Below are 15,154 nucleotides of genomic sequence, written 5' to 3'. Positions count from 1 at the left end.
GGTTTGATTAGCAATGGCGCTTGTAAAATGGCGACTGGCTGGAATGCTCCCCAGGGAGTGGAGAATGTGCATACCTTATGTGCGGGTAAGCCTGAATCCGATGACCGGGGTAATAATATGTTCCGTGCCTAGAAACAAAGTATAAGGCGCATTATAAATGTGAGCTATTATTATTATCATTATTTATGGCGATGGGAGTCGGTCTAGCGGAATGTTCACTTGGTCAGCTTTCTGTCTTTGCCTGCAAACTGGCACACGCGACCCCGGCTCGAAACGGAGTCACGTCTTTCAGATAGTGACGTTAAAGATCGGTCCCCAGATGTAAATAATCATATCTGATTGATAAAAGTCTGTAAAAACCCAATTACACATATTATTTATAATTATCATATCATGCAAAGAATATCAATTGCAAATATGATATTGTTTATACAGATTTCGGAGATCAAAATCAACAGGCTTTGCATATTATAGACTCGGTTGATGAACGTTTTTTTTATTCCTTCAGGGTAACATGATGGTATTATTGATTTACGCACTTCATTTTTTGTTTTGAATAATTAGTCTGTTATCATTCTTATATAAATGCAGGCTTCACATTCAATTTTGCAATTACTTAATGAAATGGTTCAAGATATTTGACAAAAAAATTGAAAGCATCTGGAGTCAGAACTGAGATTTGTGTCTTCACTTCATTGATCTCTCATCATCAACAGCCTCTGTAATAGTGATAACAACAATTTGACCCAAATATTGATATCATTGGGAAATTACATGAACGATAAATCAATAAGTAGATCAATCTATATAGCACAGCTACTATATACATATACTCTACTGCGCTGTGATGAAAACAAAACTACAAAATAATTAAAAACAAAATATTTGAAAGCTCCTGAAAATAAGTGCGTTTTCAACAAAAATGTACAGATAGCAACAGATGAGGCTTTACTTGTGTCTAGTGGTAGGTTATTCCAAAGCTTTGGAGCGGTCCAACTAAAAGCACAATCTTCAAGAATTACTTTGCTTTTTGTGTGAGGTAGCTTTAGACCATGGAGTTACTAGCTTTAGAAGCAGCTTGTCCTGTGTACTTCGCAAGTTACGTGTATATGGATGGGAATGAATGATATAATGGTAATGATACCAACAAAACAAATATTTCTTCACTGAAATTGTAATATCATGCAACTGAACTTCAACCATCAACTCATTCATCAAAAATTGCAGTGATGGTCCCTTCCTCTGTCTAATGAATTATATAACCATTGTACAATTGAAAACATTCCAATTTACAACGTTAATGTGAGTTATTTTAATCATTTAATGTGGAAGCATGTTAACAATTGCCATTTATTATAATTCAAAGGACAACACGTCAAATACATATCATATATCATATGGCATGAAAGCCACTATGTAGAACAGCATGCAAAATCAGATTTAGTAGTAAACGGGAGGGAGAGAGGGGCAGGGGTACCTAGTACCAATTAAATCTCGGCAATGTTACCCCTATATTTGATTTATACACAGGTGGAGTCTAAAGTTCAAGAACTGAAGGAAATGATAGAATCCAAACCCTATAAGAAGCAAGTTCTCTTTCCCATATGTGTGATTGACAATCAATTTTCTGAAAGGTCTGAAGTAAGTTATTGGTTAATAATACTATTTACATTATGTGATATTACAATGTGCTTTATTATTTCAGCCCTAGTCCATCTCAAAAACAATTTATGGTTAAAAAGGTATCTCCTCAAAAGATACACGGGGAAAGATAAGGGTCTCTAATATCAAATGAAAACAAACTCTCTGATGATTTGTTGCAGTTTCATTCATCATTTTTATTATTATTATGATGATAATGACATTATCATATTTAGACAAATCAGTATTGATATAGCTCTTAATGCGGGCCCTGCAATTTGTGTAATTCTCACATTGCCAGGCACAAATTTACCCCTTGGTAGAGCTGCACAAAAGTAGGACATTTTTTTTCTTTTCATTCCATTATTGAAGCAAACAATATTGGTCATTAATTTTATAATTTAGCATTTTAAGAATGAGCTTACATTTATTTTCAAGTTTAAACTCGTGTGAACTTTTTATGGAGTGATCAATGAGTTGATTGATTGGTTAGCTGACAGACCTACTTACCTTTGGATTGATTGATCGATTACTTACTATTTCTATATACACCATCACCAGATCATTGGGGATATTCTTTTTCAAGGTAATGCCATGTTACATATTTACAAACTCACCAAAAAGTAATATTTCAAAATGCACTAAAACGATTGTTTATAGAACGTGGGCTGAGCAAATTTTCAGTGCTTAATGTTTTGTTTTTGGACTGAGTTTGTGGTAAACATTTTTTGGTTGCCAGAATTAAGGATACAAATACACAAATCCCAAATCGCTTTAGTTACCCAGTGGGAGGATTGCACGTTAGTATACAAAATAACTTTTATTGACAATTCGCTGAAGAGAACTGTGGTAGATTTCGGTCGATTTCTAGAAATCAGTTTTATTACCCTAATCATCACAATATGTCAAGAAATACTTGAGTATGAGCTTCAGACATGGTGACAGTATTACTATAGGAGGATGGCCAAATTAAAATATTAAGGGGCTAGCAGGTCAAGATCATAGTTGTCAGTTGACATTTTGTTTTGTTTGCATAATTTTATGTCATGAATAATTCCACCCATTTCCTATTCTGAATGTAGGGCGGAGGCATATAGGAGACACAGTCCCATTTGTCTGTTCTTATTAATGTATGAAGTAGTAGTAGAATTGGTAGTAGAACAAGTATTAAATTACATTTTGAAAGGTTGCACTTCTATTTCATTGATTACGTGAGCAGTTTCCGGCTTGGTTGTTGCAATGACTCCCTTTCAGATGATTTTGAAGTCTATTTCCAACAAGGCTTTTCACACATAGGCTGACAATTTAACATTGATGATCGCGAAGTTGAAAAATATATTGTAACAAATGTTTCTTTATCACAGTTAGTACGAACTCTATGTATGATAAAAGAGAAGAAGCCGTGAAAAGGCATGTAAAGGTTTGGAATGTGTTATGTTATATCTATGTTATCAATTTTTATTTTGCAGGTGAATAAAATTCAAGATCGCATTGATGGACTCGTAAAGGACTCAGAGTATATGAAAGTTCGGAAGCCAATTAAGTGGAGAACATTTTTAACTGAAATAGAGGGCAGTGATCAAAACACCCTAACAGTGAAAGAGGTAAGCAGAGCTGATATCATTGTATTATTGGTGCAACCATGCAAAAAATATCAGCTTCTTTGCTGGCATTAGACTCTTGTACATCGGAATTGCCAGATAAGAAAGAAGACCGTTTTTAAGTGCAGGCTAGCACCAGACAATGAACTAAACATTGTTAAGTTGTTAGGGCCTTGCTTTTGAGGCAAGTGCCATATTGTATAGTTGTATAGTACATGTACATTATTTCTAAACAGTGAGTGCTTAAATATTGCGGAAATGCAACATTATAATCAATAATAAATGTATGTAGCACGAAAGGGACTAAGAGGGCATTCAATTGTTGGCCTTAATTAGGTTCGAAACGAAGGGAGCCGGAAACAAATAAATGTTTATACTCTGTATATATGTATATGTGTTGCCAGGATAAGGTGGAACAAAAGCAGGTGAAAAGGATGAAAAACGGGAAGGAGATTCTAAACGGGGAGGGGAATCCATGTCGTCAGAAAAAAATCCATGGTACCATGTGGGAAGTGTCTTATTTCAACACAACCGGGAAAGGCACATTCAAGGAAAAAGGGCGCATTCTGAATCTGATATGTTAAGTTTGACAAAAGAACGAAATTTAGACGTGCCTGGATATAGGGTCAAACTTGCAATTGACTGAAAAAAACAAAGACTTGTGAAAAGAAAATCAGTTTGTGCCAAAATGATGGGAGGGCATCACCAACACATTTTGCTTCCGTCTTTCATTTGAACCCACCATGCCTCAAAGAATTAAGCCCCCATCCCTCCCATCCCCACATTTCCAATCCACCCTATAAGTAGGGTTAGTCAATAAACACCAAATAAGCATACAGTAAAAAGAAGCCATATATGCCATTTGTATGCATCTGCCAATCTGGGGTGGTATCGGAGGCATCATGTTTTTGGGTTGTCCGTCAGTCCGTCCCACTTTCTCGTTATCGTGAATTCTCAAGAACCACTTGAAATATGAACTTAAAAATGAATGACAGTATGTATCACTGTATGAAGACAATCTGATTAGAGTTTGGAGTAACTAGGTCAAAGGTCACAGAGGTCAATTTATGAAATTCTAGGTATTGGCCTCGTTATCATAAAATCTCAAGAACCTCTAGAGATATGAGGCCCAAACGTGTATATGTTATGTATCATCAAATGAAGATGATCTGATTAGATTTGGGGTAAATAGGTGAAAAAGGTCACAGAGGTCAATTTCTGAAATTACAGGTTTTATTCTTAGTTGCTATTGCGATATGTTAAGAACCAATTGAGATATGGGGTTTTAATTTGCTCATAATATGTATCATCATTGGAAGGTAATCTGGTTAGATTTTTGGTGAGGGGGTCAATGGTCAAACTTCCAAGAGGTCAATTTCGGAAATTAGAGGTTTTATCCTTGTCATCACGATATCTTAAGAAGCATTAAAGGTATTAGCCTCAAACTATATAGGAAGACGATCTTTGTCGATTTTGGAATAGCCAGGTAAAAGGTCAAAGTGGTACACTAATGAAAATCCAGGTATTGGCCTTGTTATCCCGATCTCAAGTACAATTTGAGATATGAGGTCCAAACGTGTTGATAATATGTATCACCATAGAAAGACAATCTGATTAGATTATAGGGAATTGCAATATCTCAAGAACAATTAGAGGTATGAGCTTTGAACATTGTGATAATGTGTATCACATAGGAAGACAATGTCATTAAATTTCTCTTTACTCATCTTTTCTCAACCACTAACTTCCTGGTTATGAATCTCCCCCTCCCTTACCAGAATCTTTGCTCTTTTACTTTGTATTTGAATGCACAATCATGTCACTTCTATTCAAAATGATACACTGTATGCCAGCCAACCAAACAATCAACCTCCTCTGCCCATTGTCTCTTTCTCATTCATGTAGTACATTACTTACTAGCCTTTGTGGCTATTCGATGTCAATAAATCTCTTTAATAAATGAAAAAAAGAACTGTCATTACCACTTTCCAAAATAATTTGATAATGATATTTTAGTGTCCTACATTGCAATCCCAGAAGCTTATCTAAAAATCATGAAAATATATGCTTTAATACCCATTTCTTCAATAAATATGAATCTCTCTGTTATGGGCATCACTGAAACTTAGCTTTCTGCTCATCATTCGCCCTCTACAATTGACATTCGCTCAGACAGGACTACTGGTCTTAGAGGAGGAGTCAGCTTACATGTATCAAACTCATTAAATCATGGCGTAGATTCATCTAGATTCCTTCCCGAACCTATATTCTGATCGCTGTTTTTCACAGGGTTCAGAATTCGGCCCCTGGCCAGTTCTGTTTAAGATAAGATTACATTTCCCCCTATTAACTGTTAATGCAGATGTTATTATGTATTCAAAACTCTAAAAAATATGAATAAAATGTAATGAAAAGAAAATAAAGAATTTTTGTTTAGAGTGTATGTAGGTCAAAGGTTATAGAGGTAAAATTTATGAAATTACAGATATTATCTTTCAGCGTGTTTCTATTATTTATACTGAATTTATCCGGTTGAAGAAATAAGCGTATAATGCCAGGAAAGGGCAGTTTCTATCTACACGCATTATCCGGATAAATACGTAACGCGGCTTAAAAGGCCGTGAATAAAAGTTCATCGAACTCTGGCTAAGGTCACCTCAAAGTATTGTGGGACTGCTAGGTCAACCAGGGGGGTGTTTCACAAAGATCATAAGTTGAACTTATCTCTAAGTTGGACTTAAACATTATAGAAAGCCGTTAGCATCTTTGAAAACATTTTGTAAAAGTTTGTTTAGAAGGCATACAATTTTGATTCAAAGCATTCATATTTTCTATTATCAAGGAGATTTAATGTTCTTGATGTGGAATTTATAAAAGAATTTATAAAAATTCTAAAATACTTGAATTTTCACTTTTGAATATCTTTAACTTCAAGGCTACAAATGGCTCTCCATGTTTTTTAAGTCCAACTTAGAATTTCAACTTAGGATCTTTGTGAAACACCCCCCTGGGATTGTAATGTCGCGCGCGTAGGGGTAAAATATTCCGATCACGTGATCACTCCGAGTTCCGGTTTCTCACCGGTATGTGCACTCAATCGAAACGGGTGTGTTTCTACTTACGTTATCCGGTTAGCTTCTCCTACATTATCCTTCTAAAAGAAGGATAATTTTTCCGGTGAACGCGTCACAGCTCTCCCGGCCAGTATCCGGATAATGGCTTTAGATAGAAATCTTTGTCATCAAGATATCTCAAAAATCACTTGAGATATGAACTTCAAACTTGAAGGAAGTGTGTTTCTCCATAGGAAGACCATCTGATTATACTTTTAAATTAAGTGGATAAGCTCAAAAATTATAATAGTTTGTATCACTGTATTAAAGAAGACGAACTTATTAGATATATGATTAGTAGAACAAAGGTCAAAGGTCATAGGGGTCAAAAGGCGTATAAAGATGGGAGTTGTTGCTACCTTGTTTGGCGTTCAACAATAAGGGATAGAGCAACGTCGATCTGGCGCTGCTCAGTGGCTGCCGGGCTCATGATCAATTGGGCAAAAAGAATTTCCGTTTCGGTTTAATAAACTTTGGAGTGGACTATTAGGCTATTATCAGGTGGGCTGTATAACGTACAGACCACCTTATAATTTCGTTAGAATTGCCTTTATTATCAGGTGGGCTGTATCTAAATACAGACCACCTTATATTTTTGTTAAAATCGCCTTTATTTATTATTTATTTATTATTTATTTATTTTTCTTATTTTGACCTACTTTTTTGTGTGCAAGATAATTGGTAATTGGCTCAATCAAATATCTTAAAATTTAAACACACATGTATAGGCATATGCACAAAACACAGCAAATTTTTCGACCTTGACCTTGACTGATGACGTCATCTAGGCGCCATTTTGTGAAATTTTCTGAAAATCAACTCATGATCACATCTTCATAACCAAAAGTAATTTCTCATTCATATTTATCATGATCAAGGTCAATATCAGTCCGGTCAAATTCAGGTCAAAAAATGCGCGCATGCGCGTACGTCCGCGCGTCAGTACGCGCGCAAATTTTTTAAATGCTCAAAATCGTCTTTAATTTTTTTTGCATACGTTTCAAGTCATTTTAAGCATTTTATAAAAAATCGCGCGTACGAGCATGCGCGCTTGTTTTCGCGCGTAACACCATGACACAACATAGAATCGCCATTTTTGTTTCTTTCATGATTGTTCTCATATTTTTTCAAACAATTTGATACCATGTTCATCTCTTTATGACCATTAATTACAAGATGAGCGTCCATTCAAGATAAATGTCCGTGCGCGCGAGCTCTTTTAATACATAGCATATATGGGCAAAAACATGCCTATACAAAATCCATTATAGCTCTTTGGAATGCACCGGGATCCTCAATTTTTTCATATTTAGATAGAGTATGAGTTAAAGATATGATTTCATGTCTCATTTGGCCATTAAGTGTATCGTGACATCATCACAATGGCCTTGGAACTCAAAATACGAATTTGCATATTATGACGTCAGCATATTTATGGAAAATTGATTGTATCTCTGTAAATATTGATCAATTTTCTTCAAAATTTCGATATGTTGTAGCTAAGACAATTATCTACAAGCTTAATAATTACTATTTTTCATTTTGATGACGTCATCATAGTGAAAATCTCGATTAAAGGCCTCATGTCAAAAGCCATAAAGGCCTTCATAATTTGGGTTATCTCTATAGAAGGTGAATTTCGTTCACGTCATGAAACTACATGATATTGTTTTTTAAGAATTTTTAAGCAGTATCTCGCTTATTTTTGCTCTATTTTGCCTCAAATTTAAGTTGACCAGCCCACCTATACTTGTTCCAAACAAGTATTATATGTCTAGTTTATTTATTAGGTGGGCTGTATCTAATACAGACCACCTTATAATTTTGTTAAAATTGCCTTTATTATTATTATTTATTATTAGGTGGGCTGTATCTAATACAGACCACCTTATAATTTTGTTAAAATTGCCTTTATTATTATTATTATTATTATTTATTTTTCTTATTTCGACCCACTTTTTTGTAGGCAAGATAACTTGAAAATGGTTTATTCAAATACCTTGAAATTTGGCACACATATGTATAGGCATATGGAAAAAAAAGACGGCTATGTTTTCAACCTTGACCTTGACTGATGACATCATCTAGGCGCCATTTTGTGAATTTTTTTGAAAATCAACTCATGATCATATCTTCATAACCAAAAGTAATTTCTCATTCATATTTATCATGATCAAGGTCAATATCAGTCCGGTCAAATTCAGGTCAAAAAACGCGCGTGTGCGCGTACGTCCGCGCGTCAGTACGCGCGCAAAATTTTGAAATGCTCAAAATCGTCTTAAATTTTTTTTGCATACGTTTCAGGTCATTTTAAGCATTTTATAAAAAAAAATCGCGCACACGTGCGTGCGCGCGCGTTTTCGCGCGTAACACCATTACACAACGTAGAATCGCCTTTTTTTTCTTTCATGATAATTCCCATATTTTTTTAAACAATTTGATACTATGTTCATCTCTTTATGACCATTAATTTTAAGATGAGCGTTCATTCAAGATAAATGTCCGTGCGCGCGAGCTCTTATAATATGGGCAAAAACATGCCTATATAAAATCCATTATAGCTCTTTGGGATGCACCGGGATCCTCAATTTTTTTTCATATTTAGATAGAGTATGAGTCGGAGATATGATTTCATGTCTCATTTGGCCATTAAGTGTATTGTGACATCATCACAATGGCCTTGGAAATCAAAATACGAATTTGCATATTATGACGTCAGCATATTTATGGAAAATTGATTGTATCTCTGTAAATATTGATCAATTTTCTTCAAAATTTCGATATGTTGTAGCTAAGACAATTCTCTACAAGCTTTTTAATAACCATTTTTCATTTTGATGACGTCATCATAGTAAAAATCTCGATTAAAGGCCTCATGTCAAAAGGCCTTCATAATTTGCCTTATCCCTATAGAAGGTGAATTTCGTTCACGTCATGAAACTACATGATATTGTTTTTTAAGAATTTTTAAGCAGTATCTCGCTTATTTTTGCTCTATTTTGTCTCAAATTTAAGTTGACCAGCCCACCTATACTTGTTCCAAACAAGTATTATATGTCTAGTTTATTATTTATTTTTCTTATTTCGACCCACTTTTTCGTGGACAAGATAATTTGAAAATGGCTCAATCAAATATCTTAAAATTTGGCACACATATGTATAGGCATATGAACACAACACAGCAAATGTTTTAACCTTGACCCTGACTGATGACGTCATCTAGGCGCCATTTTGTGAAAATTAACTTATGATCATATATTCATAACCCAAACTCATTTCTCAATCATATTTATCATGATCAAGGTCAATATCAGTCCGGTCAATTTCAGGTTAAAAAACGCGCACGTATGCGTACGTCCGCGCGTCAGTGCGCGTGCAAAATTTCAAAATGCTCAAAATAGTCTTAAAAAAAATATCGCATATGTTTCAGGTCATTTTACGCAGTTTATAAAAAATCGCGCACACGCGCATGCGCGCGCGTTTTCGCGCGTAACACAATTACACAACGTAGAATCGCCATTTCTTTTTCTTTCATGATAATTCCCATAGTTTTTCAAACAATTTGATACTATGTTCATCTCTTTATGACCAATAATATTAAGATGAGCGTCCATTTAAGATAAATGTCCGTGCGCGCGAGCTCTTATAATACATAGCATATATGGGCAAAAACATGCCTATACAAGATCAAATATAGCTCTTTGGAATGCACCGGGGTCCTCAATTTGTTTTCATATTTTGATAGAGTATGAGTCAGAGATATGATTTCATGTCTCATTGGCCATTAAGTGTATCGTGACATCTCTTTATGACCAATAATATTAAGATGAGCGTCCATTTAAGATAAATGTCCGTGCGCGCGAGCTCTTATAATACATAGCATATATGGGCAAAAACATGCCTATACAAGATCAAATATAGCTCTTTGGAATGCACCGGGGTCCTCAATTTGTTTTCATATTTTGATAGAGTATGAGTCAGAGATATGATTTCATGTCTCATTGGCCATTAAGTGTATCGTGACATCTCTTTATGACCAATAATATTAAGATGAGCGTCCATTTAAGATAAATGTCCGTGCGCGCGAGCTCTTATAATACATAGCATATATGGGCAAAAACATGCCTATACAAGATCAAATATAGCTCTTTGGAATGCACCGGGGTCCTCAATTTGTTTTCATATTTTGATAGAGTATGAGTCAGAGATATGATTTCATGTCTCATTGGCCATTAAGTGTATCGTGACATCATCACAATGGCCTTGGAACTCAAAATAGGAATTCGCATATTATGACGTCAGCATATTTATGTAAAATTGATTGTATCTCTGTAAATGTTGATCAATTTTCTTCAAAATTTCGATATGTTGTAGCTAAGACAATTCTCTAGAAGCTCAGTAATACTATTTTTCATTTTGATGAACTCATCATAGTGAAAATTTCGATTAAAGGCCTCATGTCAAACATTTCATAATTTGCGTTATCCCTATAGAAGGTGAATTTCGTTCACGTCATGAAACTACATGATATTGTTTTTAAAGAATTTGTAAGCAGTATCTCGCTTATTTTTGCTCTATTATGTCTCAAATTTAAGTTGACCAGCCCACCTATACTTGTTCCAAACAAGTATTATATGTCTAGTTTATTATCAGGTGGGCTGTATAACGTACAGACCACCTTATAATTTCGTTAGAATTGCCTTTATTTATTTATTATATATTTTTCTTATTTCTAACCACTTTTTTGTTGGCAAGATAACTTGGAAATGGCTCAATCAAATGCCTTGAAATTTGGCATACATATGTATAGGCATATGTACAAAGCACAATAACGTTTTCAATACTGACCTTCACTGATGACGTCATCTAGGCGCCATTTTGTAAAATTTTACGAAAATCAACTCATGATCATATCTTCATAACCGAAAGTTATTTCATATTCATATTTATCATGATCAAGGTCAATATCCGTCCGGTTAATTGCAGGTCAAAAAACGCGCGCGTGCGCGTACCTCCGCGCGTCAATGCGCGCGCAAAATATTAAAATGCTCAAAATCGTCTCAAAATCATTTTGCATACGTTTTAGGCTATTCTAAGCATTTTATAAAAAATCGCGCACACGTGCATGCGCGCGCGTTTTCGCGCGTAAAACTATTACACAACATAGAATCGCCTTTTTTTTTCTTTCATAATATTCCACATATTTTTACAAACAATTTAATACCATGTTTGTCTCTTTATGACTATTAATAACGGAATGATCGACCTTTTAACATAAATTTCTGTGCGTGCGAGCTCTTGTATTACAAAGGATATATGGACAAAAACATGCCTACACAAAATCCATTGTAGCTCTTTAGGAAGCAAGGTCACCCTAATTATTTTTTCATATTGTGGTAGAATATAAATTGGAGATATGATTTCATGTCTTATTTTACCCTCAATTAACTCATGACGTCATCATAATGGCCTCCGAACTCAAAATTTCAATTTGCATATTATGTTGTCATCATATTTTTGGAAAATTGATAGTATCTCTCTTAATATTAATCAATTTTCTTCCAAAATTGTATATGTTTTAGCTGAGACAATGTTCTACAAATGCAGTGTTCACAATTTTTAATTTTGACAAAAGCATCATGGCGTAATTTTGCGATTAAAGGAGGAATGTCAATTTTTCACATTTTGCGTGTATTCTCTATGGGACTGAGTTTTTCTCAGAACTGGATTCTACATTTCCGTCTTTTGCGAGCAATATCTCCGTCGTTTTAGCTTTGTTTACGCTGAACTTCGAGTATGTTGTAGCTGAGACAATTAGCTATCTCAAATGTGCCATTCATTTTGTCTTAAGTTTTAGTTGGACCAGCCCACCTATACTTGTTCCAAACAAGTATTACAAATCTAGTTTATTTTTCTTATTTCGACCCACTTTTTTGTGTGCAAGATAATTTGAAAATGGCTCAATCAAATATCTTAAAATTTAACACACATATGTATAGGAATATTCACAAAACACAGCAAATTTTTCGACCATGACCTTGACTGATGACGCCATCTAGGCGCCATTTTGTGAAATTTTTTGAAAATTAACTCATGATCATATCTTCATAACCAAAAGTAATTTCTCATTCATATTTATCATGATCAAGGTCAATATCAGTCCGGTCAAATTCAGGTCAAAAAACGTGCGTGTGCGCGTACGTCCGCGCGTCAGTACGCGCGCAAAATTTATAAATGCTCAAAATCGTCTTAAATTTTTTTTGCATACGTTTCAGGTCATTTTAAGCATTTTATAAAAAAATCGCGCACACGCGTAACAACATTACACAACGTAGAATCGCCTTTTTTTTCTTTCATGATAATTCCCATATTTTTTCAAACAATTTGATACTATGTTCATCTCTTTATGACCATTAATTTTAAGATGAGCGTCCATTCAAGATAAATGTCCGTGCGCGCGAGCTCTTATAATACATAGCATATATGGGCAAAAACATGCCTATACAAGATCAAATATAGCTCTTTGGAATGCACCGGGATCCTCAATTTTTTTTCATATTTAGATAGAGTATGAATCGGAGATATGATTTCATGTCTCATTTGGCCATTAAGTGTATCGTGACATCATCACAATGGCCTTGGAAATCAAAATACGAATTTGCATATTATGACGTCAGCATATTTATGGAAAATTGATTGTATCTCTGTAAATGTTGATCAATTTTCTTCAAAATTTCGATATGTTGTAGCTAAGACAATTTTCTACAAGCTCAGTAATACTATTTTTCATTTTGATGAACTCATCATAGTAAAAATCTCGATTAAAGGCCTCATGTCAAACATTTCATAATTTGCGTTATCCCTATAGAAGGTGAATTTCGTTCACGTCATGAAACTACATGATATTGTTTTTAAAGAATTTGTTAGCAGTATCTCGCTTATTTTTGCTCTATTATGTCTCAAATTTAAGTTGACCAGCCCACCTATACTTGTTCCAAACAAGTATTATATGTCTAGTTTATTTTTCTTATTTCGACCCACTTTTTTGTGTGCAAGATAATTTGAAAATGGCTCAATCAAATATCTTAAAATTTGGCACACATATGTATAAGCATTAGAACAAAACACAGACATTTTCTCGACCTTGACCTTGACTGATGACGTCATCTAGGCGCCATTTTGTGAAATTTTCTGAAAATCAACTCATGATCATATCTTCATAACCAAAAGCCATTTCTCATTCATATTTATCATGATCAAGGTCAATATCAGTCCGGTCCATTTCACGTCAAAAAACGCGCGCGTGCGCGTACGTCCGCGCGTCAGTGCACGCGCAAAATTTCAAAATGCTCAAAATCGTCTCAAATTTTTTTTACATACGTTTCAGGCCATTTTAAGCATTTCATAAAAAATCCCGCACACGCGCATGCGCGCGCGTTTTCGCGCGTAACACCATTACATAACATAGAATCGCCATTTTTTTTTCTTTCATGATATTTCATATATTTGTTTGTACAATTTGATACCACGTTCATATCTTTATGACCATTAATAACAAGATGAGCGTCAATTCAAGATAAATGTCCGTGCGCGCAAGCTCTTTTATTACATAGCATATATGGGCAAAAACATGCCTATACAAAATCCATTATAGCTCTTTGGAATGAACCGTGACCTTCAATGTTTTTTTCATATTTAGATAGAGTATGAGTCGGAAATATGATTCCATGTTTCATTTGGCCATTAAGTGTATCGTGACATCATCATAATGGCCTTGGAACTCAAAATACGAATTTGCATATAATGACGTCAGCATATTTATGTAACATTGATTGTATCTCTGTAAATATTGATCGATTTTCTTACAAATTTCGATATAATGTAGCTGAGACAATTCTCTACCCGCTCAGTCAACACTATTTTTCATTTTGATGACGTCATCATAGTAAAAATTACAATTAAAGGGCACATATCAGAAATTTCTTACGTTGCGTGTTATGCCTATGGAAGGTGAATTTCGTTTACATCATTACATCAATGACATTTTTAGCAGTATCTCGCTTATTTTTGCTCTATTTTGTCTCAAATTTTAGCTGACCAGCCCACCTATACTTGTTCAAAACAAGTATTATGTCTAGTTATTATTATTATTATTATTATAATTTGATAAATAAGAGGTATTACCCTTGTTATTACAATATGTCAGGAACTTCTTGAATTATGACTTCATTCATGGTGACAGTATTACTATAGGAAGATAATCCAATTGAACTGTTGGGCTAAGCAGTCAAGACCATAGTTGTCAATTGATATCTAATTATAGACTTTTATTTGTCATTGTAATATGTAATTTGCCACTCTCCACCCAGGTTTTAAATGGGCACCAGTAGGAAGGAATTCATTGAATGCTGTGAGCACCGAAAACGGTAGCCTATTGGAGCCTATTGGAGCGCCTTGAGCACCTTGCGCTGTGGATATATGTGCACTATAAAAATTGTCAATATTATCATTATTAATTACTATAATTATTATATTATTATGATTTGTGTTAATATTATCATAAGTATTATCATGATCATCATTACTATCGATTCAACATGAATTGCAGATCTGTGATTACTTGATTTAACACGTTTTATCACCTAGTGGCTTGATTTTATGAATTAAATTATTACCCTATGAAGAAGACAAGAAATTGATCAAAATACATGTAGATACTACAGTGTATATCAATGCAAATCTCAAGAACCAAAGTGTTATATTTTATTGGAAGTGCAATAGTGCACATTACATTAATAA

General features: G+C 34.5%; 1 protein-coding gene across 1 annotated transcript in view; it reads left to right on the top strand.

Moving 5' to 3' along the window:
- LOC100891098 (probable serine/threonine-protein kinase pats1) overlaps positions 1-15,154 on the top strand; it is a 30,912-nt gene that overhangs the window by 2,279 nt on the left and 13,479 nt on the right. The window contains exons 4-5 of the mRNA XM_030993337.1: positions 1,531-1,641; positions 3,111-3,245. Of these exons, the coding sequence (XP_030849197.1) occupies positions 1,531-1,641; positions 3,111-3,245 (246 nt within the window). The remainder of the gene's footprint in view (positions 1-1,530; positions 1,642-3,110; positions 3,246-15,154) is intronic.

Source organism: Strongylocentrotus purpuratus, unplaced genomic scaffold (genome assembly GCF_000002235.5).
Source record: "Strongylocentrotus purpuratus isolate Spur 01 unplaced genomic scaffold, Spur_5.0 spur5_scaffold_20, whole genome shotgun sequence".
Classification (NCBI taxonomy): Eukaryota; Metazoa; Echinodermata; class Echinoidea; order Camarodonta; family Strongylocentrotidae; genus Strongylocentrotus; species Strongylocentrotus purpuratus.
This window is presented reverse-complemented; position numbering and strand designations above follow the sequence as displayed.